This window comes from Myxine glutinosa, chromosome 10 (assembly GCF_964187855.1).
Source record: "Myxine glutinosa chromosome 10, kmMyxGlut1.1, whole genome shotgun sequence".
NCBI classification, from domain to species: domain Eukaryota; kingdom Metazoa; phylum Chordata; class Myxini; order Myxiniformes; family Myxinidae; genus Myxine; species Myxine glutinosa.
This window is the reverse complement of record NC_136270.1, coordinates 15,845,185-15,873,184: the sequence shown is the minus strand read 5'-3', so window position 1 is coordinate 15,873,184 and position 28,000 is coordinate 15,845,185. Positions and strand designations below refer to the sequence as shown.

The following is a 28,000-nucleotide window of genomic DNA, read 5'->3' as shown; positions in this document are numbered from 1 at the left end:
AACTGGGTGTTTGGGTGTGTTATAAGTTATAACACCCTTTTTGAAGATGATTAACGAGGTGCTCATAAGAAAAAAAACCCCATGTGGTGGCAGGTGGCTCTGACATACATAATGACTTATAACACCCTTTTTTGAATTTGTCTGCCCCTCCCTCTTTCCCCCATCCCCTCCCCGGTTCCCCCCATCCCCTCCCCCTTTCACCGAAGCCCAAAAAATTCCGCACACATCTGTCTGCTGGAAAAGTGATGCTGACGCTCTTCTGGGATAGCCGCGACCCACATGTAGAGCATCACATGCCCTGAGGGACCACAGTCACCAGTGCCTCACACTGCGACCTCCTTAAAAATCACCTGAAACCAGCAATCAGAACAAAACGTTGTGAACTACTCACTACCGGTGTTTTGCTGCAGCATGACAATGCTCGGCCCCATACTGCCCATGCTACAGCTGCAACAATCGAGGACCTGCATTTTGAGTGTCTTCCTCATCCACCCTACTCGCTCATCCTGGGGGGAGACCTCGCAGCTTCGGATTACCACATCTTTTAGCTACTTAAAGAGGTGCTTGGTGGAACCACTTTCCGATCCGACGAAGAGCTCCAAGAGGTGGTGCACGAATGGCTACACAAGCAGCCAAAATGTTTTTTTCCTTGAGGAATCCAGGCCTTAGTAAAGTGCTGGAAAAAATGTATTGAACGCAATCGAGATTATGTTGAAAAATAACACAGTTGTTACACACATAAATGCAATAAACAAGATGTGAAAAATATTTTAAGGTTACTTATTGACTGCCCCTCGTATATATATAAAGTTATAAAGTATCTATATATATAAAGTACTGATATAATTTATTTTGCATGTTTTATTCATTATATGAGGTAATATTGTAACATGAGACACAAAGCTTCTAGGCAGTAGTACAGAGAGGGGGAATTAAGAGAAGCTGCAATAATGTGGAAGGACTGGAAGATGGGGCTCTTCTTATTGCTTGAGAATTGCCTGAATCGCAGCAACAAATAAGATTGTATGGGAGGGAAGGTAAAATTAAAATGTCAGGAAGGGGGAGCGGTGAGGGTTGGCGGGGTGATATGGATAGGGGTATATGGAGGTAAGGAAGAGAGAGGGGTTGGAGTGAGAGACTAAGAGCGGGACGAAGATGCTGACACATGGTGAAGGAGAGGTAGGGGATATGGTGGGGAGGAGCTAATGGAGCTCGAGGGGTGGAGATAAGGGAGGAGACTTCATCGTGTCTCTCACAACCGCTGCTTGCCTCGCACTGACTCGCTCCGTCTTCAACTATACACATAGACATTTTGCTATTCTCATCTCCTTCTACAGCTACTCCGGTGTATGCAATAACAGTCCTCTCCCTTGGTTAGATTCTCCATCACTATACCCGCTGCGCGCGCGCCTCTTCCTCTCCCTTCGAGCCTCTTCGTCCCCCTCCGCAACCCGTGCTGTGCCATGGATTTCCACTCACACTGTCTCGCCTGATGAACGCAGGAGAGCGCGGGGAGAGGGTGAGTTCTGTGTCCGCACGTACGCACACTGTCCGCATGCACGTATACGTGCGTGCGCCTTTGTCCCGCTTTGCGCTTAAAGCCTCTCTCACTCTCACTCTCACTCCTACTCTCACTCTCTCTCTCTTCATCTCTCTCTCACTCTCTCACTCTCTCTCTCTCTCTCTCTTTCACACTCTCTCCCTCTCTGTCTCTCTCACTCTCTCTCACTCTCTCCCCCCCCCCCCTCTCTCTCTCTGCCTCCCACTCTCACTCTCACCCTCTCTCTTCCTCTCTCTCTCTCACTCTCTCTCCTCCCCATCTCTCTCTCTGTCTCTCTCTCTCTCTCTCTCTGTCTCTCTCTCTCTCACTCTCTCTCTCTCCCTCTCTGTCTTTCTCACTCTCTCTCTCTCTCACTCTCTCCCTCTCTCTCTCACTCTCTCTCTCACTCTCTCTCTCACTCTCTGTCTCTCTCACTCTCTCTCTCTCACTCTCTCTCTCACTCTCTGTCTCTCTCACTCTCTCCCTCTCACTCTCTCTCACTCTCTCTCCCTCTCTCAGAGAGAGCATGTCGCGTGGGTTTCCGATCGGAGGGTGCCTTTAACCCCCATCCCGCTCCTTCCTCCCCTCTCCTTGCATACCCATCCCATCCGTTCCATCCATCTACTGAGGGATGCGACAATGTCACGTGACCGAGGTTATAACCCCATTCGGATGTACGAGAAGACTTTCGGTCATTACCAATACCCGTAGAGGCGTAGGAAGCAAAAATTACCAGGGATGGGAGAGGGGGGCAAAGGTGGGGGCTAAAGTCATCGAGGGACTGGAGTGAAGAAATATTCATTCTCTTAGGAGATGTTCATTTTAGATCTGCATCTTGTCTCTGACACACACACACACAATGTTCTCCGGGCAAACACAACCAGATTATTAAAAACATTTTGGCAAATATTGCGATTTTGTGTTTTGAGAACGTTGTATCGATATATCAATGTGTTATTTACATTTCCTAACTGTTTTTACAACTTCGATATGAAATATTCTGCGTGAATGTTGCTGAAATATATTTTTCCGAGACATGTCAACTCCAGTAATATTGCGATCATGTTTTTATTTATTTACAATGTGCCACGTTTTTTTGTAGACCTAAGGATACTCGTATATAAAACTTACGCGAACATTACACGGTATGTTATAGTGAAACAAATCTGGAGGGAGAGGAGAGTGAAAGACCCCCCCCCCACCCCCTGTTTGCTTACACCTGAGTGTACCTGTGTTTCTACAGTTGCTTTTCAACAATGCTATAGTCACTTTATACTACTACAGGTAGGCTACTACTTACTGCATTACGATTACATAGTGCGAGCAGGTGCGTTGTACTTGTGATGCGCTTCAAATAGGACCACAAAACAACAAAAAGCAATGGATCAGAAAGGATTCGCCACGTGGGGCGTGTGCACGAGCTTCTTATCCTTCAATCCGTGCCTCACGTGCTCAGCGTTTGAACCACGTGTTTGAAATGAGTGCGAATGTAACATGCGCACATTACAAAGCGGGTTTTATCGACACATGCGCACAAATTTTTGTGACCACACTAACACGCACACACACACACACACTGAATGCGATACATTTCTGATGTGTTCATCGGTTACTAGTACCGTAGTATATCGGCATATAGAGTATAGAGCATACACACAACACAACACAACACAACACAACACAACACAACACAACACAACACAACACACACTGGTCAGAACCCTTGCAGCAATTGCTTGTGTGAGACATGGATTCACGGTCACCATTCCAGTGAAGGGGTACTAATATATATATATATATATGTATATATTTGTAACAAAAAAGGAAACTCTGACCCCGAATGCAACATGACATTGATGTCATGCACATAAATTATACCAACACATCACTTCAAATATAGGTATATATATTTATACAGTAATATGTGGTAAAAATATGTGGTAAAAGATTTGGGCGGTTGCGATTATAAATTTTTAAATTAAAGAAGGCGCCTCCAACCAGAAAGTAAGAAAAACAACATATACTTTGAGCAAATTTGAGCAAATAAGCAACAGCAGACCCGGTCTCAGGTGATGTGTCACCCACTTCACAGCAGGCTTCTTCAAGCTATGTGTATCTGTGTGTGTGTGTGTGTGTGTGTGTGTGTGTGTGTGTGTGTGTGTGTGTGTGTGTGTGTGTGTGTGTATCCCCTTAGAGTATAGAGTATGATCTTTTAAATTTGTTCCTTTTTTTCCTCTGTGACACTGACTCCACCAGTGTGGTTTGAAACTTGAGATTTGTGCGGTGGAAATTGATGTATCCAGTGTGTGTTCATGGTGAAAAGTTCGTATCAGTAAAACGGTTTCCTGCTTTCACACTGCCCTTGGCCTTGGCTTGGCCAACCCCCGCTTTGCGGGGAAAAATGGCCTCTAAACGGGGGTTACACTGCCCTTGGCCTACCTAAATAACAGATTTTAAGTAATTGCTTTTGTTCATTGTTTCCTCATCCATATATATATCTGTGTGTATATATATATATATATATATATATTCTTGTGCAACCACTCATTTTCAAACTTGAAAGGGTGACACTTGACAGGAAAAACAAGCGATGAATCTTACAAAAAGACAATTACGATTAGAGTTTATTTATTTAAAATAACAGAGGTGTCTGGATGCCCAAGACACGTTGAAGAAAAATGTGTTTCACTCCTTGAATCAACGATCAACCTTTTAATTTAGATTTGTATTGTGGCTGCTCTGTGTTCTTTGTATGTGTGTGATCAACGACGACAGGTTCCTCCTTTCTGTACACACACACACACACACACACACACACACACACACACACACACACACACACACACACACACACCTTTCATTGCTTAATGCAAGCTTGCAGATTTCCCAGGGGGTTGCTTTTGGTAATTGAAGGAGCTCCCTCTCTCTCTCTACACCTCCTTCTTTCTCCCACACCACTCCTCTCCCTCATCCTTTTGCTCTCCCCCGTCTCTCATTATTCTCTCTCCCTCCTCCTCCCTTCTCTCTCCCTCCTCCTCCCTTTCTCTCTCCCTCTTCCTTCTCTCCTCCTACTCCTATCTCTCCTCCCCCAACTCCCCCGCCCTTCTTTCCCACCTCTTCCCCCCCTCGTCTCGCCTCCCTCTCTCTCGCCTCCCACCCATTATGTCCTCATCTCCCATTCTCTCTTCCCCCCATTCTCTCTCTCCCCCACCTTCTCTATCCAATTTTCTCCACTCCCCCTTTTCTCTACTCCACTCTTTCTCTTACCCCCTTTTCTCTAACCCCATTTTCTCTAACCCCCCTTTTATCTAATCCTCCTTACTCTACTACCTTTCTCTACCTCCTTTGCTCTACCCCTTTATCTCTACCCCCTTATCTCCACTTCCCCTTATCTCCACTTCCCCTTATCTCAACTGCACCTCCCCTTATCTCCCCATCCGCCCTTCTCCCCCCACTTTCCTTTCACTCCCCATTCTCTCTACACTCCCCATTCTCTCCACTCCTTCCATTTTCTCTTCCTCCCACCATAATCCCTCTCTCCCTTCGACTCATATCTTTCCCTTCGCTTCTATCTCCCCCAACACTTCATCCTCTCCCCTCACGTTTTCTCATTTTGTTTTGCTGAAGTAGCCCGAAGTCAGAAACGCGTCCAATTAGACCGATGTTTAAAATGCTGACCATACACACTTGCCTTTAGGTTTTTTTCTTTGGATCTATCTCTCAGGATTGCGCAATTCTGTTTGTTTGAGCTTTTTCCCACTTGGTTCATCTTTCTATTATTTGGTCAGTCCAATTGGATGTCAATGATGATTTCAATGATGACCTGATTGTGTAACTAAGGTATCCTGCTTTACTCTACTTCCTCATATTCCAAATGTTATGTTGTATCCAACAGTAAGCTTACAGATTGCGTGAATAAGCTCAGCATTTAAGTGCATTTTGAAGGCAGAAAGGGTGTCGAAGACTGAACCTTAAAATGCTAACTCGCGTACTTCCCTTTCGGGCTTGATCATGTTTTTGTTCATTTTAAGAAGTTTCATATCTATCTGAGGATTGACAGAATAGCCGAGAGATATGCACTCTCTCCCGGGCTGTTTATCCTGGATTTGAATCTTGACCCAGCTCGAAACTCTCAGCCTCGTGTTTCGCAGGCACGGCGATCTATCAATGTGTGCACGTCCATCAGAAATGCATTCACCGGTGGACCCATATCACCATATGCCAGCACCCACCGGTCGTTTGGGGATGTTAAAGATCTCAGGGTGTCTTTTACAAAGAGTAGGCAGGTTGGTTATTGTCGGTGCCCCGAACAAGTTCCAAATCCTGCCCTGACTGACCTCTGTGTAAGCAACGGCAAACCACCAAGCGTAACCCTCATCAAAAGACCGACGCTCTGTAAAGAGTATCAATGATGGCGATGATCTTCATCTATCTGACACATGTATTTTCTATCTGTTTTAGTCTTCAATCAAACACTTTCTTGCCATTGAGTGAGTGGTTGTATTCCTACAAAGCTTCACACCAGTATGCCTGAAAATAATAGTAATAAGAATAACAACAACTAGAGAGTTCATAGAACACGTTACCCTGCACAGAGTTAAAGTTAATACTTCAAATTAATAAAATAATGATTTTAAAGATCGTTAAAAAAATTCCGGAAATTTAGTGCTCGTGAATCTGTGTTATACACCAGCCTTATACACCACCCTACTTAACATGTCCACGTACTGCTAAACGGAATGGTTTTGAAATTGCGATGAAGGCGATTTGTGTTCTTCAGTGTTCAAGTGTATAATTCAATTGAAATAAATTAAAGATTGTAAAAGTCGTATAAAAAAAAAGAATTCCGGAATTTGCCGCAGTTGACGCAGTATCTATTACACCACCCTATCTAACACGTTACATTAGTTATTCGTGCCTGTTGTTTGTGTCCTTGATGACATCCTGAAAAACAGTATGTTTCCTGTTTGGAATGTTTTTGAATTTTGTTTCAAATCTTACTCCTCTCTGGGCATGTGCTGGATATACTACGCAAATTCACAATTCACAGCCAAAGTACTGTAAAACGGCAGGTTTGTTTTCCGATTAATGTTTAACATATAACATTCAATTTAAATTAAGTTGTACCTCGATTGAATTAAGTGTTCAACGGACAGATTGACGAACATGAACCAATTGCTTCACTGCACTTTTCTCTTCGTGTGTGTGCACGGGATAGTAACCAGTCTGTAAGCTTGGTCCCATAATAATAATAATAATAATAATAATAATAATAATAATGAGAAGAAGAAGAAGAAGAACGCTTGGTACTCTAATAATATACATTCCCTTACAGCTTATACGTAACTTCACCCACCACAGTAGAAGGCCATTAGGCCCATCGTTCTTGTATAATAATTGTTGCCAACCTGTGGTTGTTTGTCCGTGCCCCATCCCTTTTAAGTACTGAGCATCAAGTAAGGAAGGACGTACCATTTTTGAAGTTTTTGGTATGACTCAGCCTGGATTCGAACCACCAATCTCCCAGACTGAGAGCGGACACTCTAATTGTTACATCACCAAATCTGACCAAATGTTGCATATGGCTTTTATCAGTTTTTGTCCTTTGGTTAAGTGTGTGTTTATGGGCTATAATGAGCTCAAACCCTTTAAAAGGTTTTTGTGTGCCAAAATGCTTTGGCAACACAAGGTGTGGAACATCACTACCCAGCAGCGCATTCTCTTTTTGGGCTACTTTGGTAAATATGGGTCGGTTATCAGGAAGCCTGTGGCCTGGCTATTGTTCCGACTACCTGTGGCTTGTCTGTGGTTTCTGTCTTTGGTTTCTGTTTTGTTTGGTTTCTTGGTTTCTTTGTTCCTCGTTTTGGTTTCTTGGTGTTTCTTGTTTGGTTTCTTGTTTTGGTTGTCTGATGGTTTCTGACTACCTGACTACCTGTGGCCTTACTATTGTGCTGCTTCGATGGAGGGTCTTTTTGACTCTGATCGGCACACGCGTGTGATAATTCTATCATCCTCTTAATTGTGGAATAAAAGAGCTTTGCCACAAAAGTAAAGTCTGAAATGGCCGTCAAATTCCAATATTCGTGGAGCAAGCTCACACGATCGCATTCACGTTTTGGTGGTGGCCTGTGGTACTGTTCTGTGGAATCTCTTTCTGGAATGTAGATGAACAATTAATTAATTAATTCGTTAATTTATTTATTTAAAATTCTTCCTTGCATACTTCTTTTTAGAGGTTGATGTTTTTTGTTGATTTATTTATTTGTTGACTTTATTTTTGGGTGATTTATTTATTTTCTTTACTTTATTTTTGGTTGATTTATTTATTTGTTTACTTTACTTTAGGTTGATTTATTTATTTGTTTACTTTATTTTTGGATGATTTATTTGTGTTTACTTTATTTTTGGTTGATTTATTTATTTACTTTATATTTGGTTGATTTATTTATTTATTTATTTACTTTATATTTGGTTGATTTATGTATTTGTTTAGTTTATATTTGGGTGATTTATTTATTTGTTTACTTTATTTTTGGTTGATTTATTTATTTGTTTACTTTATTTTTGGTTTATTTATTTATTTGTTTACTTTATTTTTGGTTTATTTATTTGTTTGTTTACTTTATTTTTGGTTGACAATTCCATCTGAATGGGATAATTTGCTCTTTCCTTTATTTCCTTTTTTATTATTACTATTATTTTATTTATTTATTCATTCTTGCTCAGCGCAATAGGTCATAGGACATAGGTGGTGTGTTCGCTCTTGAGCCATCTTCTCCAGGGTACAATTGCTGATGATCAGATTCATTTCAAACTTCCATCTGGTGCAGGGCCGGCAGACATATTGGATCGTGGGGCATGCGGTCCTTCGCAGGCATTGTTTAACTGGCTGTGCCTTTTGAAATGTGTACATTGAACATTCCAGCGTCTATTTTTTAAAAGGTAGGCCTTTGGGCTGCTACATGAGCAGATTGCAAATTCATTCTAATGGTAGAGTATCAAGTAGACCACTTACCACATTAGCACCCTTCCTGGTCTATAACAGCCCTGATGACTTCATGAGACTTGGCAAGTGATGAACCTGCAAGAGACATGTAGAACAGAATCCTTGGAATTACTTTTATTTTGTGACAATATATCACATTCAAGGCAAGGATATTGGGAAGCATCAGTTTGATTTTACACGAATTTCAAAGTCCATCAAACAATGAACGAATCGACTCGCTTGGTATTGGGACCTGGGTTTTCTGCTCCATGAGCAATGTCCTCAGATGTGAGTGTTAAGCAGGCCGTCCCAAATTGAGTTTGCTGCTCCTAATTTACCGATCCACATCTACCTGTTGGACACTGTCTCTTTTGAGCGGAGATCCATGGTCCTGGCCAAGGGAGAAAAACCTTTTAATTATCTGAAGGGCATATTGTTACCCAGATCAGTTTCCTCCAAACATACAAGGAGGAATGAATCTCAATAAACACTTTTTTTATTATTATCACAAACAGTGATTAGTTGGCAGGCTAACTCGTTGACCGGCTAACAAGGTGGTTAATTGGTTAATTTGCTATCGAGTTGATTGTGCTGGGGAGATGGCTGGCCTGGTACTTTCTTGGTTGCTTGGCTGTCGAGTCGACCCGCCTGGCTTGTATCCATGCGGACTGTCCTGTTTTCTGCTCTTTTCAATTCATTGACTGGACCGGTGGACACAGACGGTGATGGTGTTGCTCAAAATACAAATCTCAAGAGTGCGAAGTAGCACCACATTAGATGTTACCCAAGATGCACCGTTAGCTCTCAAATGATGGGAGCTGACACTGTGATGCTTTTCATCCAGATGCACCTGAAGTACTCTCAACTGTATTATTTACACCGAGTTCGGAAGGTCTGCAATTGTCTGCTTAGCAAATGAAACCTTAGCCTTGGGGCCCTGCCTAACCCCACCATTGTGCAAAGCACAGATGAGCTGAGATGCGGTGACGAGGAATGTGCAAAGGCAGCTGGAATTACACTTAAGGCTTCACGCGGCAAGTGCAGATTCCGCCTGGTAACCCAAGGCTCTGGTGTTCTGATCCCTGGTTGTCCTCTCCCCTCTCCCCACTCTCTTGCCATGCAATAATTCAAAGAATCTGTGCAAAGGGCATTGAGGTCGCTCAATTATGTCAATCTGACCTACTTAACAGGTAAACTTTGTGTCAGGTGGTGTCGAATACTTCCGCCGCAGTTATCTTTCATGTTACTTTTCACAACGACTTAACACCAAGTTGTGGTATCATAGAACAGGGCACCGCATGTGCATTCTTTATTACTTGCAAAATCGAAGATTTTTCAAGTATATTGGTCGGGTGCGTTTGTGGTTCTGTCTGTCTGTCTGTCTATTTGTCTGTCTGTCTGTCTGTCTGTTTGTCTGTCTATCTGTATGTTTGGCTGTCTGTTTGTCTGTCTGTCTGTTTGTTTGTCACCGGCCTACAGGTCACAATTTTCAACCGATCTTCACGAAACTTCACCAAATGGTAGAGTTGCTCAAAAGCAAGAAGCCTATTGTTTTTGGGGTCAAAAGGTCAACATAGGCCAAAGGTCACCAACTTTGCTGAATTTCTAAAATCCTCAATTTTCATCCGATTGACCTGAAATTTGAAGAGGACTTGCATATCTGGTCACTGAATTCAACCACCAAGTATTTTTGAGGTCAACATAGGCCAAAAGGTCAACATAGGCCAACATTCTAAAATCCTCATTTTTCATCCAATTCACTTGAAATTTGAAGAGGATTTGCATATCTGGTCACTGAATACAAGCACCAAGTATTTTTGAGGTCAACATGGGCCAAAAGGTCAACATAGGCCAACATTCTAAAATCCTCATTTTTCATCCAATTGACTTGAAATTTGAAGAGGAATTGCATATCTGGTCACTGAATTCAACCACCATGTATTTTTAAGGTCAACAAAGGCCAACAGGTCAACATAGGCCAAATTTCTAAAATCCTTAATTTTCATCCAATTGACTTGAAATTTGAAGAGGACTTGAATATCTGGTCACTGAATTCAACCACCAAGTATTTTTGAGGTCAACATAGGCCAAAAGGTCAACATAGGCCAAGTTTCAAAAATCCTCAATTTTCATCCGATTGAATTGAAAATTGAACAGCATTTGCACATTGAGTCACTAAATAGGGAAACTAACTATTTTGAGGTCAAAAGGTCAAAGGTCAACTCAAGGTCAACCTTCCAAAATCATCATTTTTCATCTGAAAAATCGTCACTTTTCTTCCTATTGACCTGAGCTTTGAGCAAGATTGTCAATTTTAATCTTGATGAAATGGACAATTTGCTGTATCAATGGAATTTTTTTTTCTTGGGGGAGGGGGGGAAGGGGATTTTGCAAGTATCGTGCTCCGCATGACGTCTTCTTGTTTGTCTGTTTGTTTGTCACCGGCCTGCAGGTCGCAATTCTAAACCGATCGTCACAAAACTTCACTAAGTTGTATAGGTCATCCCAATTGAGAAGCCTATTGTTTTTGGGGTGAAAAGGTCAAAACGTAAACATAGGCCAAAGGTCACCAACTTTGCCAAATTTCTAAAATCCTCAATTTTCATCCGATTGACTTGAAATTTGAAGAGGACTTGCATATCTGGTCACTGAATTCAACCACCAAGTATATTTGAGGTCAGCATAGGCCAAAAGGTCAACATAGGCCAAATTTCTAAAATCCTCAATTTTCATCCAATTGACTTGAAATTTTAAGATGACTTGCATATCTTGTCTCTGAATTCAACCACAAATTACATTTTAGGTGAACATAGGCCAAAAGGTCAACATTGCCCAAATTTCTAAAATCACCAATTTTCATTTGATTGACTTGAAATTCTAAGAGGATTTACATTTATGGTCACTGAATTCAACCACCAACTATTTTTGAGGTCAACATAGGCCAAGTTTTTAAAATCCTCAATTTTCATCTGATTGACTTGAAAATTGAACAGCATTTGCACATTGAGTCACTAAATAGGGAAAATAACTATTTTTGAGGTCAAAAGGTCAAAGGTCAACTCAAGGTCAACCTTACAAAATCATAATTTTTCATCTGAAAAATCGTCACTTTTCTTCCTGTTGACCCGAGCTTTGATCAAGATTGTCAATTTTAATCTTGATGAAATGGACAATTTGCTGTATCAAGGGAATTTTTTTTCTTGGGGGTGGGGGGCGGATTTTGCAAGTATCGTGCTCCGCATGACGCCATCTTGTTTATTTATTATTAGAATTTTTTATTTTATTTTTTTATTTTTTTATTTATTTTAATTATTTATCTATTACTTTTATTATTATTTATTTATTTTTAACTCACATTATAGCATCTTGTTTGGGGGCTTGCATTTGAGGTTGACTCTCGCTCTGTGGTGTTCTCAACCTGAACAAGCATGGAGCAGCTTGTGTTTGGGACACTTCCTTGCTGGTTATATTTTGGTCGTGCTGTGTGGGTATCCATCCTTGTGCTGGAGGGATCGACGGTATTGGAATGCTTGCCATCTCACCGATGTGCAGAGCTGTAATTATCTGCAGGTGAGTAGTGAGGGAGGTTACAGGGAGCAAGGGGAGGAAGATGGTGGGACTAAGTCATTATGTTGAAGGGCGATGGGAAAAAATCACTTGATGTTTAATTTTGCAGATAATAACGAAATTTATGGTGACGCAATAACCTTGTTGCAAAATGTCCCAGTGATGGCTAGAATTTTAACGTTACAGGATTGTCTTGCATCACACACCTTCACGTGTCTAGTGTTTTTACAACAAGGTCATCACTTCGCATATCCTTGTGTGAACATATTGTTGCGAATATGGAATTTGACCTCCATATCCGCTTGTAAATATTCCCCTATCTTCTCCGATACTCCCCAACTCTCCCCTTACCCCATTCCCTAGTCCCATTGTCTGTAAACAACACCCATTAGAGCCGATCTTCCCCTTCATTCCCCCATTAAATGTCGTGCCCAGGTCCCCCGCACCACACGTAGACAATTATAGGACATCTTGCTAGTTATTCTTAATCTATGTCAGTTAAGGACTTGTTTCCATTAATTATGACTCTTCGTTGCACCAGAATGTGATGATATGGCACCAGTAGGAGTTTAGGACCTTCCCATACCTCCCCGCATCTCTTCCCATCATCTCAAGCTCCAACAACAACCACAACAACAGCGGCTTTGCGTCCTCACTCCGGCTCGGTTGGCCGCCATTGAACATGTGCTCGACGGGGTTACCCAGAAGGGGGCTCCCTGTCGGCCCCTCGTCAAGGGCGGAACCGGTAACCCCCGCACCCAATGAGAAGCCATGGGCCGATGCCATATGGGGCGGAGCTAACGAGCGAGGGCGTGACTCCCCGCCGGATATACGCGGCCCCGCGCCGGACGTGACGTTAGAGATGCGCCCCGAGCTTGGAAGGACAAGACGCCACCCTCCCGAGCGCTGAGCGACCTCCCCGGCATCTCCACCAAAGTCGCGACCCACGAGCGCTGAGCGACCTCCCCGCATCTGCTGGACACCAACGTACGCGATTCTGTCCCTGAGCCAGGTGCACCTGGAGCGATCGCTACCCGCTTTCCTGGCCATCAAACCCCGTGTGAGTGAGCCTTGTCCCGTTTATCTGTGGTCTGTCTAGGGTTAATATAAGAGTGTGTTTAAGTGCCCACCTTCCTATGTTTCCCTCTTGTCCTTGTAATCTAACCTTTTTCCGTACGAATATACTTGAGAACTGAACCCCTGGTGTCGTATTGTGTCATTATAGCCCAGCCGGGTGTCTTCTCTTTCCTATTGAGCCAGCGTAGCGCGATTAGTTAACATTCGGGCACAATCGGGTAACTTGTACGGATACGGCGGCCATCCCGCTCGGCCCACCATACCATCAAAGTCGTATCTGTAACAATTGGTGTCGGGAGTGAGATTCGAGGCCCGACCAAATTTTGAAGGAAAAAAAAAAAAAAAAACGAATAGAGGAAAAAAAAAAAATTTGGTCAAAATTTGGAGCGGCCGAAATTTGTTTTGTTTTACGAAACTCGAATTTTGCAAGTCGCGCTATGGCGGATCAAGACGGCTGGGGTCCGGTAGGGGAGAGTGAGGTAGGGTCGATCCAGGACCAAAATGAGGGACAGGAGGAGAGCGAAGCAGTGAGGGCGGCAGGTTCGCAAAATAGCGCCGTCACGCACGAAGTAGCGGGCGCGCAAAATGGCGCGCTCGCTCACGTGGTTGAAGGGTCCCAAAATAGCGTCGCCGCGGAGGGCGAGCCTGCGGTGGCGGCTGGGGACGCTGGGCAAACCGGGTTTGACCTCAGATTATTCTTGACCCAACTGAATGCAAAAATGGATAGGATGGAGGGCCAAATGAGGGTTGATAGTGGGCGATTAGAGGGCCAAATGAGGGTTGATAGTGGGCGATTAGAGGGCCAAATGGGGGTAATGGGAAACCAAATGGGGGTAATGAGGGACGAAGCGAGGGGTACCGGTGAGAAGTTAGACAATAATTTTGAGGAGTTAGACAAGAAAATTGAGAAGTTAGACAATAATTTTGAGGGGTTAGACAACGGGATAAAAGAAGTGAAAAATGGGTTAATGGGGGTAGAAAATAGAATGGCTGCCCAGGAGAATCAGATAGAGGGAGTGAAAAATGGGTTAGAGGGGTTAGAAAACAGTATGGAAGGCAAATTGAGGGACATGAGGGACCAAGCGGAAAGGGAAGTTAAACAAATGGAGCAGCAGATAGAGGGGGTCAGAATGGGGGTAGAAACCAAACTGGATGCTCACAGGGAGGAAATGGAGCAGATGAGGGTGGCATCTGGGCAGGAGATGCAAGTGATGGGAGAGGAGATCAGAGGAGGAGTGAGTGAGGAGGTCGGAGGAGTGCGCGAGGAGGTGAGGCACTGTAAGGAGCGCATGGAGAAAGAGGTGAGAAAGGGGACTGTAAAATTGCAAGGTGGTATAGAGGAGTTGACGCTGGGAGTAGAACAACTGACAGTGGGACAAAAGGAGCTGGGGGACCAGGTAAAGAAGAACACAGCGGTAATAGAGGGTTTAAAATCGACACAGAAGGAGATGAAAAAGGACGTAGGGGTAATTAAAAAAGAGTGCCAGACGGTACATGAGGACCTGACGAGGAAAATGGACAAGGTGGTAGAGGTAATGGAGGTTAAAGAGCGGGAGGTGCGGGAGCACATAGAAAAAAATAAAGTGGAGTTAGAGGAAGAACTTAAAGGGGCGCACGAAGAGATGAAGGAGATGAAGCAAAAATTAGAGGAAGTGGAAGAAGGGATGAGCGAAATTAAGAAGCGACGGAGAGGGGATAAGAAAGAGATAAAAGAGGAGATAAAAGAATTGGTCCAAAGTCTGTGTTTGGATCGTGATGATGTGCTCATTAACCGGATGAGGGATTCGCAGGTGATGGAGGAGAAGCGAAGAGGAAGAGGACCCGGTGTAAGTGGTGACCAATATGGTCGTGCGTATGATGCGCCAGGGGATTTAAGGAGCTTGGGGGTCGAGATGGACCCGGGTGTTCGTGAGAGGCCGTTGGTGAAGTGTGCGACAGGTCTGGTGTGCGAAAAAGGAGGTGTGCGAGAAAATCCGACTCTGGGGTGTGTGAGGAAAAAGTGCGTGCCAAGGAGTGAGTGTGCTGGCGAGAGTGAGTCGGTCGTAGCGCGTGTGCGAGGGAGCACGTGGAAGCGCGGTGTGGTGAGTGTTACAGAGGGTGTAACGGGAGAGTGTGCGCGAGAAAGGTGTGTGACGGACAGGTGCATGAGGAAAGAGTGCGCTGTCAGAAGTAAGGAAGAGTGTCCACCTGTGGTGAGTGTTACAGAGGGTGTAACGGGAGAGTGTGCGCGAGAAAGGTGTGTGACGGACAGGTGCATGAGGGAAGAGTGCGCTGTCAGAAGTAAGGAAGAGTGTCCACCTGTGGTGAGTGTTACAGAGGGTGTAACGGGAGAGTGTGCGCGAGAAAGGTGTGTGACGGACAGGTGCATGGGGAAAGAGTGTGCTGTCAAGAGTAAGGGTGAGTGCGCTGTCAGGAATGGAGGTGAAAGTAGTGAGAGTGACATGGAGCGTGAGTTAGTTGTGACAGGTGAGCGAGGATGTACACCTGGGATGGAAGGATGCACACCTGGAATGGTAGAGCGTGAGTGGGAATGCACGCTGGAATTGGTAGTGAGACACGTGGTTGGGTGTGCGGGTGAGAGCACACCTGTGATTGTCACAAAGGAGGTGACTGAGGAGGGGGCGCGAAGAGGTGTTTTGGTGAGGTGTGCTACCAACGAATGTGTGCCAAAGTGTTCGGTGGTCAGGTGTGTGACCAAGGCTGTGAGTGGAATGGGTGTGCCTGGGTGTGTAAGGAACGGTACGAGGAGCATGGGCACAGCTGGATGTGTGAGCAAGGAACGGGCTGCGGGGTGTAAGCGTCCAGGTGAAGCATCGACGTTAGACGGGGTAGAGTTTAGAACGACTTATAGCCGAATCGGGCCCTCGGTGCGTGCTGGGCCTCGCTTTGAACGGCCGCGTCCGTGCTCCACTAGGCGGAGCGGGCAGCCCGATAGGAAGGGTCGTTATGGCGACCACGTTTTGTTGAGACGTGCCGGCAGGTCGAGATCGGGACATTGGATGGCTCCACGCCGAGGTGATGCGTGGGATCTCGGCACGGGTAAACCCCCGTCCCTGCACCGAGTGCCGGACGCATCCAGCCGCTGGCACAAAACAACCAGCATCCATTGCTTGGCTTTACGAAGCCGGGCTTTGGACAGGAATTGGCGCACCGAGAGGCAGTAGTGAGTAGACTGGGTGATGAGGTTAGTGTTTTGGACCCAAAATTAGAGAAAAGCAAAATTTGATGATTGGCAAAGGATTGGCAGAGTGATGATTGGTAATGGTACAGTGATTGGCAGATGATTGGCAAATTTTTAATTTGTTGAAATTTGATGTGCAAAATTGGTAGTGAGAGACCCCCGATGTGATGGGATGGCAAATCCACCATCCTTCCCATGGTGGGGCAAAGGAGCAATAGCTTATGGGGTGTATGGCAGTGAAAACTAGCCCGGGTGGGTTAGGATATGGTGTGTAGGGATCTAGAAGAGATTGACATTAGGTAACGTTAAGTTTAGTTAGTGACTGATACCTGTAGTGGGGACGCAGGTAGATTAGTGTGGATGATAATGACGTGGGAGCGCAATAGTTTAAAGGGACGACTGGGAAGCGCAAGTTTCAGAAGGGAGTAGTTAGCTGAGATGATGCCGTGTGTGTGTGAGGATGGAACAGGTGTGATTGCACAGGTGTGCAACTGGACAGGTGTGTGGAGCAGTGTGTGAGTAGTGAGTGTGTGGATCAGCGCGAATGCGCTTGGGGAGAGAAGGGTGCAGGTGGCACCAGGTGTGAGAGCACAGGTGTGCAGGTACAGGTGTGTGGAGAGAGTTGGAGTGAGTGGTACGGAGTGGTGTGCATGGTGCGAAGGTGTGGATGGGGGAAGAGTGGACCCCTTTCACGAGTACCCGGGGCGGGTAGTGTAAGTGTTAGGTAGAGGGTGCAGGTAAATTGTGGTTGGATATTGGCATTTGTGGTGCGGTGGCAGAATGGTGTTGTGGATGGGTGCATTAGTGTTGTGGAAATGGCTGGGCGTGTAGCCTGTTAGTGTGTGTAGTTGGTTGGGCACTCCACCACTGTGAGGATGTCGGCCAGGTGAGGCCGCAGGTGGGCTCTGGGAGCCGGTAGAGTTGTGGATGGGGCCCGAGGATCCGGAGGATGGACCCGGGTAGCCCAGTGCCAGAGAGGGCACCGAGTGGGGAGAGTGCCAGAGGGCCTTCCCCAGGTAGTTAGGTTAGGGCAAGGAGCAGGTAAGCTCGGAGGCAACTGCAGTGGTGGAGGTGTGCAGGTGGGTAGACCCACTGGGAGAGGTACACGTCGCAGCCCAGAAATTGTACGAGGGCACCGGGAGATGAATCGGGGGAGTGAGACCCCAAATTGAAGAGCACCACAGTTTGGCCAATGGGAATTGGTTTTTAGAACCCATAGTGTAAGAGGGCCAATGGTTTGGCCGGAGAAAGACCCCGGGTAGTGTAAAGTTGTTAAAGTCATTTAGGAGATAGTTAGGATTGATGAACCTGTCGCACCATACGCAGCCACTTACCTGTGGTGATGATGATGACTCCACACCTGTGTTTTCTTTGGTTGTTGCAGGAAATGAGATTGCTGTGAGGATTTGTGAGACGCATCACGACGTGGATGAGACATTGGGGTGATTCCATCTCTCCCTCCCTAGGAGGGACTGATGATGAATTGGTAATGGCAAATTATGATGTTGAGTTGGAGATGGCAAATTTTGATGAGAGTTGAAAATGGCAAATTTGATTGGTTAGGAGGGAGAGAAGACGAATTTGGTATATGGGAGGAACGGGGAAGACAGTAGGGATGTTTGTGGATTTGTAAAGTAGATGTTTATGGGTAGTGTTGTGTTTTGTTGATACAGTAAGGGGTAAGGGAGGGGCCATGTAGGTTACCTGGTGGGGGGGGCGTACGGTAGGAACGTACCTGTCTCACCTGGTTCCCATGTGCCCCCAGTGTGCATCACCTTGCATTGCGTGCACTTTTGCGCCCTTACCACCTTACTCACTTGTCTGCTTCTTTTGTCTCCCACCTCCGAGGATCTGGCTTTGGGGTAGAGAGAGAGGAGAGAGAGGTGCTGGCTGCGCAGTTGTGGGCCTGCACTTTCGCTGTTCGCTGCCTGGATCGGTACACCATATGGACCGCAATGTTTGTGGCCACCCACAATGGACCGCAGTTCTTTTGCGGCCAAGCACCACCCGGGGATGGACCTATGGGTCAACGGGGCACCTATGCCATACAGGTGAACCACTAATAATTAACACCAAGTGCACCACAAGAAGAGCAAGAGACACCTGCAGGGTTAGGGGTTGTTGAAGTTATTTTTATTCCAATGAACAATGGTGACTGCACCGATTGGTGGTGGGGTGGTGCTTTTGATGCGCGGGAAGGGTGCTCTGCACGTTATTAAAGGCCGTCGGCCACAGAGCACTCGTGGGTTGGTGTATCAATGTTGGCAAGCGCGCTCTCTCTATGCATAACATCTGCATGTGTTCCTCCAAAGACAGGTCCTGGATCGTAGTGTAAATATCAGCGTAGTCTTGTAAATAATGCTCCCTACCGGCTGTATGTTTAGTTTGAGGATTCTTTCCGGATTCGGTTATCCTGTGGGTGTGTTTCTGTGAGGAGAAGGGTGCAACGTCGCAGGGGGACATATTTACTCATTTGTGAATATCTGTAAAACTGTCGCACTCAGGGTAGAGTTAATAGTAGAGGGAACTACATTGCGTGCCACACTAAAGTAGGTAAAAATTTATCGGGTCGGGACGCCCCGAGGGTAGAGAAGGGTGCAATGTTGCGAATATGGAATTTGACCTCCATATCCGCTTGTAAATATTCCCCTATCTTCTCCGATACTCCCCAACTCTCCCCTTACCCCATTCCCTAGTCCCATTGTCTGTAAACAACACCCATTAGAGCCGATCTTCCCCTTCATTCCCCCATTAAATGTCGTGCCCAGGTCCCCCGCACCACACGTAGACAATTATAGGACATCTTGCTAGTTATTCTTAATCTATGTCAGTTAAGGACTTGTTTCCATTAATTATGACTCTTCGTTGCACCAGAATGTGATGATATGGCACCAGTAGGAGTTTAGGACCTTCCCATACCTCCCCGCATCTCTTCCCATCATCTCAAGCTCCAACAACAACCACAACAACAGCGGCTTTGCGTCCTCACTCCGGCTCGGTTGGCCGCCATTGAACATGTGCTCGACGGGGTTACCCAGAAGGGGGCTCCCTGTCGGCCCCTCGTCAAGGGCGGAACCGGTAACCCCCGCACCCAATGAGAAGCCATGGGCCGATGCCATATGGGGCGGAGCTAACGAGCGAGGGCGTGACTCCCCGCCGGATATACGCGGCCCCGCGCCGGACGTGACGTTAGAGATGCGCCCCGAGCTTGGAAGGACAAGACGCCACCCTCCCGAGCGCTGAGCGACCTCCCCGGCATCTCCACCAAAGTCGCGACCCACGAGCGCTGAGCGACCTCCCCGCATCTGCTGGACACCAACGTACGCGATTCTGTCCCTGAGCCAGGTGCACCTGGAGCGATCGCTACCCGCTTTCCTGGCCATCAAACCCCGTGTGAGTGAGCCTTGTCCCGTTTATCTGTGGTCTGTCTAGGGTTAATATAAGAGTGTGTTTAAGTGCCCACCTTCCTATGTTTCCCTCTTGTCCTTGTAATCTAACCTTTTTCCGTACGAATATACTTGAGAACTGAACCCCTGGTGTCGTATTGTGTCATTATAGCCCAGCCGGGTGTCTTCTCTTTCCTATTGAGCCAGCGTAGCGCGATTAGTTAACATTCGGGCACAATCGGGTAACTTGTACGGATACGGCGGCCATCCCGCTCGGCCCACCATACCATCAAAGTCGTATCTGTAACAATATGATTGTTTTACCTGTTCTAATTGTGTTCTTCCTGGAGGCAAGATAGGTCAGTTAGTTGTACGATTACCGTAATGAGTGGAGTCTCGTCCACCTGAAAACTGCATCAGCACAGTGCCACCAGGGGGCGCTGCATCATGAAGCATCTTGGAAGTGATGTTAAGCCGGCTGTCTTGGCGAATAATTTCAGCTTGTGGGTGTTTAAAAACCACTGTGTGTTTAAAAAAGGCTAGGCCTTTGGGATTGATCCCTGGTCGGATTCAGACAAACACTGGACTGAACCGACAGTAATGATGCAACCAACAGAACAAATTTGCAATTGCATATTTATGTCCACCAGATAGCTTGGAAGCTAACGATGCAGAAACGGGTTTTAGGAGCAAATGAGTCAGTCAGTCAGTCTGTGTGTGTCTCTCTGTCTGTCTCTGTCTCTGTCTCTGTCTCTCTCTCTCTGTCTCTGTCTCTCTCTCTCTCTCTCTCTCTCTCTCTCTCTCCAACCCTCTCTCTCTCGTCAACCCTCTCTCTCTCTCTCACCCCCTGCAGGCCGTTGGTGTTGGGCGTAGCATCATGGCGGCTGTGAGCAACTGCTCTGTGTTGTAGTGAGTCCGTTGTGAGATTTCCTCCTCTCCTGCCCTCCCCTGCCCCCACCCCCTCCCTCTCCTTTCCATCCTGTGTACTTTGGCATTTTGTTTTCGTCCGTTCTACATCTTTGTCTTCGAGAGAGAGAGGATTGAGAGCGGGCCCATTTTGGATGCGGCCTACTGGCTTTGACGGTGCTTTGTAAGCCATTTTTGTGCTTATAATGCACGTTTATTACTTACTTTAGTTCGATTATTTAGGTTTGATACCTTCTTGTCCGGTTCGGACAAGTGGGGGGTGTTAAATTTGCTGGTATGGCGAATGCACGCTCTCGGTTAGAGGCGTTCGATAGCCTAACGAGGAAGCATGCATTTGTGTGTGTTCCACCAGAAGGAGTCCTCACTGAGGATGTGGTACTCGCAGTGAGGAAAATAATCGGGTGCGAACATGTCCGAGCTGCCTCACGAATGAATCAAAAAGTTGTTATTTTCGTGTCCGAAGAAAACTTTGTTCACGACGTCGTGAGTGCAGTTTTAGCCACAGAGAGTGGTGTTTTTATGTTAGCGTCCCCCATGGATACTCCAGCGATGAAAATCGTCGTATCAAATGTACCACCATTTATATCAAACGACAAACTGATGTCAGTCCTTTCTCGTTATGGAACAGTTGTATCGAGAATGTCCATGATCCCTCTGAAGAGCCGAGACGAGAGGATAAAACACGTTATGAGTTTCCGTCGCCAAGTTTACATGGTACTTCCCGATCGTGGTGATGATACAGGGTTAAATATTTCATTTAAAGTAAAATCCGACGATCGGGAGTATCAAATGTACGCCTCGTCAGCCTCACTAACGTGCTTTCACTGTGGAGCCTTTGGTCACGTTTGTAGTAAGTTCAGGAATCTCCTTTAATCAAGTGGTTTATTAAAGACGATACCAAGCTCTCACAGAGCACACGGCCATCATGACGAGCCGCCATTAACCACTGAATCCACGCCCCCAGACGTCACTACGCAGTACGTAGTACCAATCACAACATCTCCCTTTCATTGAAATTATTATGTTTGTATGCAACAAAACACTACTAAACTAAATCAAAATAATAAACACAATCAGACACAACTTGAACCACACATAGATGGGATATGGGGTTACTGTTATAACTCTTAACCAAAATGTAATTACTGCTCGGTATGATTAGCTAAAACAGAGAAAACACAGAATCATTCCAATCAATGCATTGTCTCTGCACCAATATTACAAGGGCTGATTTCTGGTGGTCGTTATTCACTATCACGATATCTCCACGGTTTTCGAATCACACGGCCTGATCTGGTCGAGTACGGAGAGTTGTCCGGCCTTGTTGTCTCAGCACTCTCGTCATCCTTGGAGCTGGAGCAGCCATTAGTTTCCATTGCTGAAGCATCGTTGTTTAAATGTACGTGTCGAGCAGTTGGTAGACTTTGATGTGTTGGTTGGGTCGGTTCGTCCTTCCACTTGGCGCCACAATCGGGTGGATGAAGTTCACGCAAGTGTGCCCTGGTTCTTCGAAGATGCGTCCCGTTAGGCGTCTGTACTATATACGAGCAGGGTTCATTACAGCGAGCCACAACTTTCCCGGGTTACCATTGGTGCGTGTCCTTGTTCAGAATCCGAACCTGATGTCCAATAGCCAATTCAGGTAATTGCGGCCCAGCCGTTCTGTTGTATTGCTTCGCCATCCGGTCTCCACGTTCCTTCAATCGTTCCTGAATTTCCTGATGCCTTTGTTGTGCAGGAACCAACAGACGACTTGGTAGGTTGGTGTGTATGGGCCGGTTGAACAGCATTTCGCTTGGACTTGGGAGGTGGGAATCTACAGGTGTGCACCTCAGGTGTTGTAGTGCAATATCTATGTCACTCCCTGATCTAATACACTTTTTGATCATGTTCTTCACTGTTTGAACTTGTCTCTCAACCAATCCATTACTGCGTGGATACCTCGGCGATGTTGTCGTGTGTTTTACATTCCATTTGGTACACATATCACGGTACGGCTTACCCACATATTGAGGTCCATTGTCTGATATGATCTCCAGAGGTGGGCTGAACATACTGAAACATTCAGATGTGGCCTTGGCTACTGCACTGCTCGTCGTGTATTCCATTCTCTTCACAACTGGGTACTTGGTGTAATAATCCGTCACCAAGAGGTAGGTCTGCCCGTGTAGCTCACACATATCACTGGCTACCTTTGTCCATGGTACCGCTGGTATCTCATGGTCATGAGCTATCATAGCCTCACGCCTTTGTTCTGGTTGGTTCTCTTGACATGCCTTACATGTTCTGACAGCTCTCTCAATGTCCAGATATATACTTGGCCAGTAAACACATTCGCGTGCGAGACGTTTTGTCTTTTCGATCCCCATGTGCGCCTCATGGAGCTGGTCGAGGATATCCTTCCATAGCTGCTCTGGAATTAGTACCTGTCGACCTTTGAAGAGAACACCATCACCAATACCAATTTCATCACGGTATGGCCAGTACGGACGTAGGTCCACAGGCAGCTCTGTAATCCTAGCAGGCCACCCTCGATGAACAACCTGCTGCAATGCTCGAAAGGTTCTATCAGCCTTTCCACACTCTCCGAGTTGGTCCTGTTTCCTTGAGCTGAAATCAATGAGGTCAAAGCGATGATGATCATCCACATCATCAAACTCAATACCATCTACACGTGTGTCCAACTGCAGTTCCTGATTGTTCTCTGGGTTCGGTAGCCTCGACAGCGTGTCTGATAGCATCATCTCACGGCCGGCCTTATACTCCAGATCAAAATCGTAGCCTTGGATTTTCACAAGAAGGCGCTGAAGCCGTGGAGGGGCCCTTGTAAGCGGTTTGCTGTAGATCGAGCCTTGTAAGCGGTAAGCGTGGTGCGCGGAATGATGCCATCACGCCAGTGAGCTTTGGTGTCCGCCACACGCGCCCCCCCAGAATTCCCGCGCACCTGGAGGGCCAGTTTGCGGGGCAAACGGATGACCCGGCCGAAGCGCCCTCTGGCGACTGGCGGCGTCCGGGGTGCAGGGATGCCAGCCGGGATGCCTCCGGCTGCACCCGGGATGGGTGCCGGACTGGGGGGCAGCATGCCGGCGGGGCTGGGCGGTGCCAGGGGTCCGCCCGCAGGGGGGCGGCCTCTACGCGGGGGCCGAGCCACCGGCGGTGGGTGGTCCACGTCGAGGTGGGCTGGCTTGAGGCGATCCACTGAGACGCGGTCGGGAATACCGCCGATGTCCAAGGTGAAATGTTTCACCGCGGTCTCCAGCACGCGGAAAGGCCCGTCGTACGGGGGCCGCAGTGGTGTCCGGTGGGCGTCGTGCCGGACGAAGACGTACTCCGCGGCGCGAAGCTCCAGGGCGACGTGCGTAGGTGGGTGCCCGTGGTGCGCCGTCGGCACCGGGGCGAACCTCCGGGCGGTCTCCTGCAGCGCGGAGCGCTCCTGCGCCGCGGAGCATGGTGCCGTGGGGTCGGGGAGGAACTCGCCCGGCACCCGCAGTGGTTGTCTGAAGACCAACTCTGCTGCGGATGCGCGCAGGTCGTCCTTGGGCGCCGTCCGGAGGCCCAGCAGGACCCAGGGGAGCCTGTCGACCCAGCCGCTGTCGCTGAGGGTGGCTCGGAGCGCGCCCTTCAACGAGCGGTGGAACCGCTCGCACAGGCCGTTGGCCTGGGGGTGGTAGGCCGTGGTTTGGTGCAGCTGGACCACGAGCCCCCATGCGACCGCCCCCCAGAGCTCCGAGGTGAACTGTGGGCCGCGGTCGGACGAGATTTCCGAGGGGGCGCCGAACCGGGCGACCCAGGTGGCGATGAACGCCTGCGCGACATCCGCCGCCGTCGTCGCTGCCAAAGGCACGGCCTCCGGCCACCATGTGGTGCGGTCCATCATTGTGAGGACATGGGTGAAACCCCGCGAGGGGGGCAGAGGTCCCATCAGGTCCACATGAACGTGGTCGAACCTACGCTCCGGCACCGTAAACGGGGCCAATGGGGCCTGGGTGTGTCTGTGCACCTTCGCGCGCTGGCACGCGAGGCACGTTCTGGTCCAGCCATGGACGGCCTTCCGGAGGCCATGCCAGACAAACTTGTCGGCGACCAACCTCTGGGAGGCCTTCGTGCACGGGTGGGACAGGCCGTGGATGGCGTCAAAAACCCGGCGCTGCCAGCCCGTGGGCACGATGGGGCGAGGCCGCCCGAGGGAGACGTCGCACAAGAGGGCCGCGCTGTCGAACGGCACCTCAGTGACGCGGAGGCCCGTGATGGCGGTCCGCAAGGCCTGGACGTCGGGGTCGGTGGCCTGGTCTGCCGCCATCCGGGCATAGTCAATGCCGAGGTGGAATGCGTGGGCGACGGACCGGGAAAGGCAATCCGCCACTGGGTTGTCCTTCCCCGCGACGTGCCGGATGTCCGTCGTATATTCGGACACGGCGGAGAGGTGACGCTGCTGCCCGGCCGACCACGGCTCGGTGACCTTGCCCATCGTGAAGACCAGAGGCTTGTGGTTGACGAAGGCCGTGAACGCACGGCCCTCGAGCAGATGGCGGAAGTGCCTGACCACCAGGTGGAGCCCGAGCAACTCGCGGTCGAAGGTACTATAGCGGCGTTCGGGCAGGCGAAGCTGCCGGCTGAAGAACGCCAGCGGTTGGCAAGCACCACACACCCATTGCTCGTGCACCGCGCCCAGCGTGTAGTCTGAGGCGTCGGTGGTGAGGGCGATCGGTGCATCCGGCGCCGGGTGCGCGAGCATGGTGGCATTGGCCAAGGCGAGCTTTGCGCCGACGAACGCCACGTCCATCTGCTCGGTCCAGGTAACGTCACCTTTGCCCGGCTTCCCTCGGAGGGCCTCAGGCAGGGGGCGCAGGAGCTGGGTGATGTGGGGCAGGAACCGATGGTAAAAGTTTACCATGCCCAGGAACTCCTGGAGCCCCTTGATCGTGCGGGGGCGCGGAAACCCCTTCACCGCCTCCACCTTGTCCGGTAGGGGGACGGCCCCGTGCCTGGTGACGCGGTGCCCCAAAAAGTCGATGTCCGCGACGCAGAACCTGCACTTGGCGGGGATCACGATGAGGCCATGCTGGCCCAGGCGTTCGAAGAGCGTGCGGAGATGGTGGAGGTGCTCTTCGCGGGACGCGCTGGCGACGAGGATGTCGTCCAGGTAGACGTACACGGAATCCAAGTCGCGCAAGATGCTGTCCATTAGTCGCTGGAACGCCTGAGCCGCATTCTTCAACCTGAAGCGCATCCGAAGAAATTCGAAAAGTCCGAATGGCGTGATGATCGCCGTCTTCGGGATGTCCTCCGGCCTGACGGGGACCTGATGGTAACCGCGTATGAGGTCCACCTTTGAAAAGAAGGACATGCCCGCCAACTGGGCGGAGAAGTCCTGGATGTGGGGGACGGGGTAGCGGTCGGGGGTGGTGGCGTCGTTGAGGCGCCGGTAGTCCCCGCACTGTCGCCATCCCCGCCGGGCTTTGGCACGATGTGGAGCAGCGACGCCCAAGCACTCTCGGAGCGCTGCCCGATGCCGAGCCGCTCCAGCATAGCGAACTCCGCTTTAGCTACCGCGAGCTTCGTCGGCTCGAGGCGGCGTGCCCGGGCGTAGACCGGTGGCCCGGCGGTGGGGATGTGGTGTTCCACCCCATGCTTGATGGCCCCCGCCGAGAAGGTGGGCCGCGTGAGGGCCGGGAAGCCGGCGAGGAGGCGTGTGAATTCGTCCGCTGCCGGAAGCGTACAGATCAACCTGGCCGGAACCGAACCGCTCAGCAAGCCGCTCGGCGAGCCGCTCGATGAGCCGCTCCGTGAGCTGCTCAACGAGCTGGGCAGCGTGCAAGCGAGCGAGCTGAACGTCTCGGCCTGGACGAGCCTTCTGTGCTTTACGTCCACCAACGGCCCATTAGCGCACAGGAAATCCGCGCGGAGCAGTGCCATGGGCACGTCGGCAGTGACGAACGACCACCGGAAAACCTGCCCTCCGAACCGCAGAGAGAGGCAGCGTTTTCCGTATGTGCGTATGGACGTACCGTTGGCAGCAAGCAGCGCGGGGCCCCGGCCCGCGGTTTGCTTGTCGGACGTGCCGGAGGGAACGACACTCACCTGCGCTCCCGTGTCGCACAGGTAACGGCGCCCGGATAAGGTGTCCGTTATGAACAGTAGGCTGTTTGAACGGCCGGCGCTCAGTGCCACTACCGAGGGCCGGCCCGGGTGTTTCCCGACCTGCCGAATGAGCACGGCGGGCGACACTGCCGAGCCTCGTGGCCGAACTGGGAGTGGAAAAAACACCAGGTTGGCGGCAGAGGCGGCGGAGGGCGCGGTTTTCTTTGCGGTGGCGGTGGTGGGCGGGGTGTGGCGGCGGCCGCGAGGTGTGCATCAGCATCAGCCACGAGGTGTGCATCAGCCTCGGGATGCGCGACGGCCGCGCCAAAACTCGCCTGCATGTCCAAAGCCGCGAATAACTTGTCGGCCTCGGCAGTGAGAGCTCGAGGTTCCGTCGTCGCAGAACCGGCCAACGCGAGGCGTACTCGTGCCGGCAGCTGGCGTCGAAATAACGCCCGGAATAGAGCATTCGGGGTTTTGTCGCCCATCAGCGACAGCATATGGTCCATGCGGACCAACGGTCGCGTGTCACCGAGCTCGGGGAGGTCCAGGAGGCGGTCGGCCCGTACGTCCACCGTGAGGCCGAACGTGGCGAGGAGGAGACGCTTGATCGCCTCGCACCTGCCGTCGGCCGGTGGGTTCCTCAGGACCGACACGACGCGGGCGGCCGTGCCGGGCCTGAGGGAGGCGACCACGTGGCAGTACATGGTCTCGTCCACCGTGATGCCTCGAAGTCGGAACTGGGCTTCTGCCTGCAGGAACCAAACTTCAGCTTGAGCCTCCCAGAACTCGGGGGGTTTGATTGTGACCGCGTTGGTTGCCATTGCTGTGGCGTGTTCGGGTGGTCAGCGACGGCTGACCAGAACGTCGGAGGGTCACCAATGAAGCGCGGTGCTACGCGCGCTACTTGTTTAGCAAGGAGGAAGCGGACAACGCGGTAAGTTAAAAGAGTCTTTATTGCAAGAGCTCCACTGTAGCACTCCAGCGCTCCGGGCTGCGTGCCCGGTGTATATCCCGAGGCCACGCCTACCCCTCGGGCGTGGCCGCCGCCAACTTGGTGCGCGGAATGATGCCATCACGCCAGTGAGCTTTCGTGTCCGCCACAGTTTTTTTTTTTTTTTTTTTTTTTTTTTTTTTGTATACAAGATCGAGGCTCGTGAAAGAGCGAACATTAATCACACAGAAAGACAAACCGACACATAAAACATATAACATCAGGAGCGGTAGACAAGATGGGGAGAGAGGGACACAAACAC

General features: G+C 49.1%; 1 protein-coding gene across 7 annotated transcripts in view; it reads left to right on the top strand.

The window, feature by feature from the left end:
- Window positions 1-28,000, top strand: part of LOC137434176 (semaphorin-6D) — a 512,865-nt gene that overhangs the window by 251,515 nt on the left and 233,350 nt on the right. For 6 of the 7 annotated variants that reach the window (XM_068126921.2, XM_068126915.2, XM_068126920.2 and 3 more), the window contains exon 1: window positions 1,265-1,519. The exons of the other annotated variant lie outside the window; for it this stretch is intronic. In XM_068126921.2, the coding sequence (XP_067983022.1) occupies window positions 1,493-1,519 (27 nt within the window). In that variant the 5' untranslated portion in view covers window positions 1,265-1,492. Of the gene's footprint in view, window positions 1-1,264; window positions 1,520-28,000 lie in introns of those variants that run through there. 7 annotated transcript variants of the gene reach the window in all.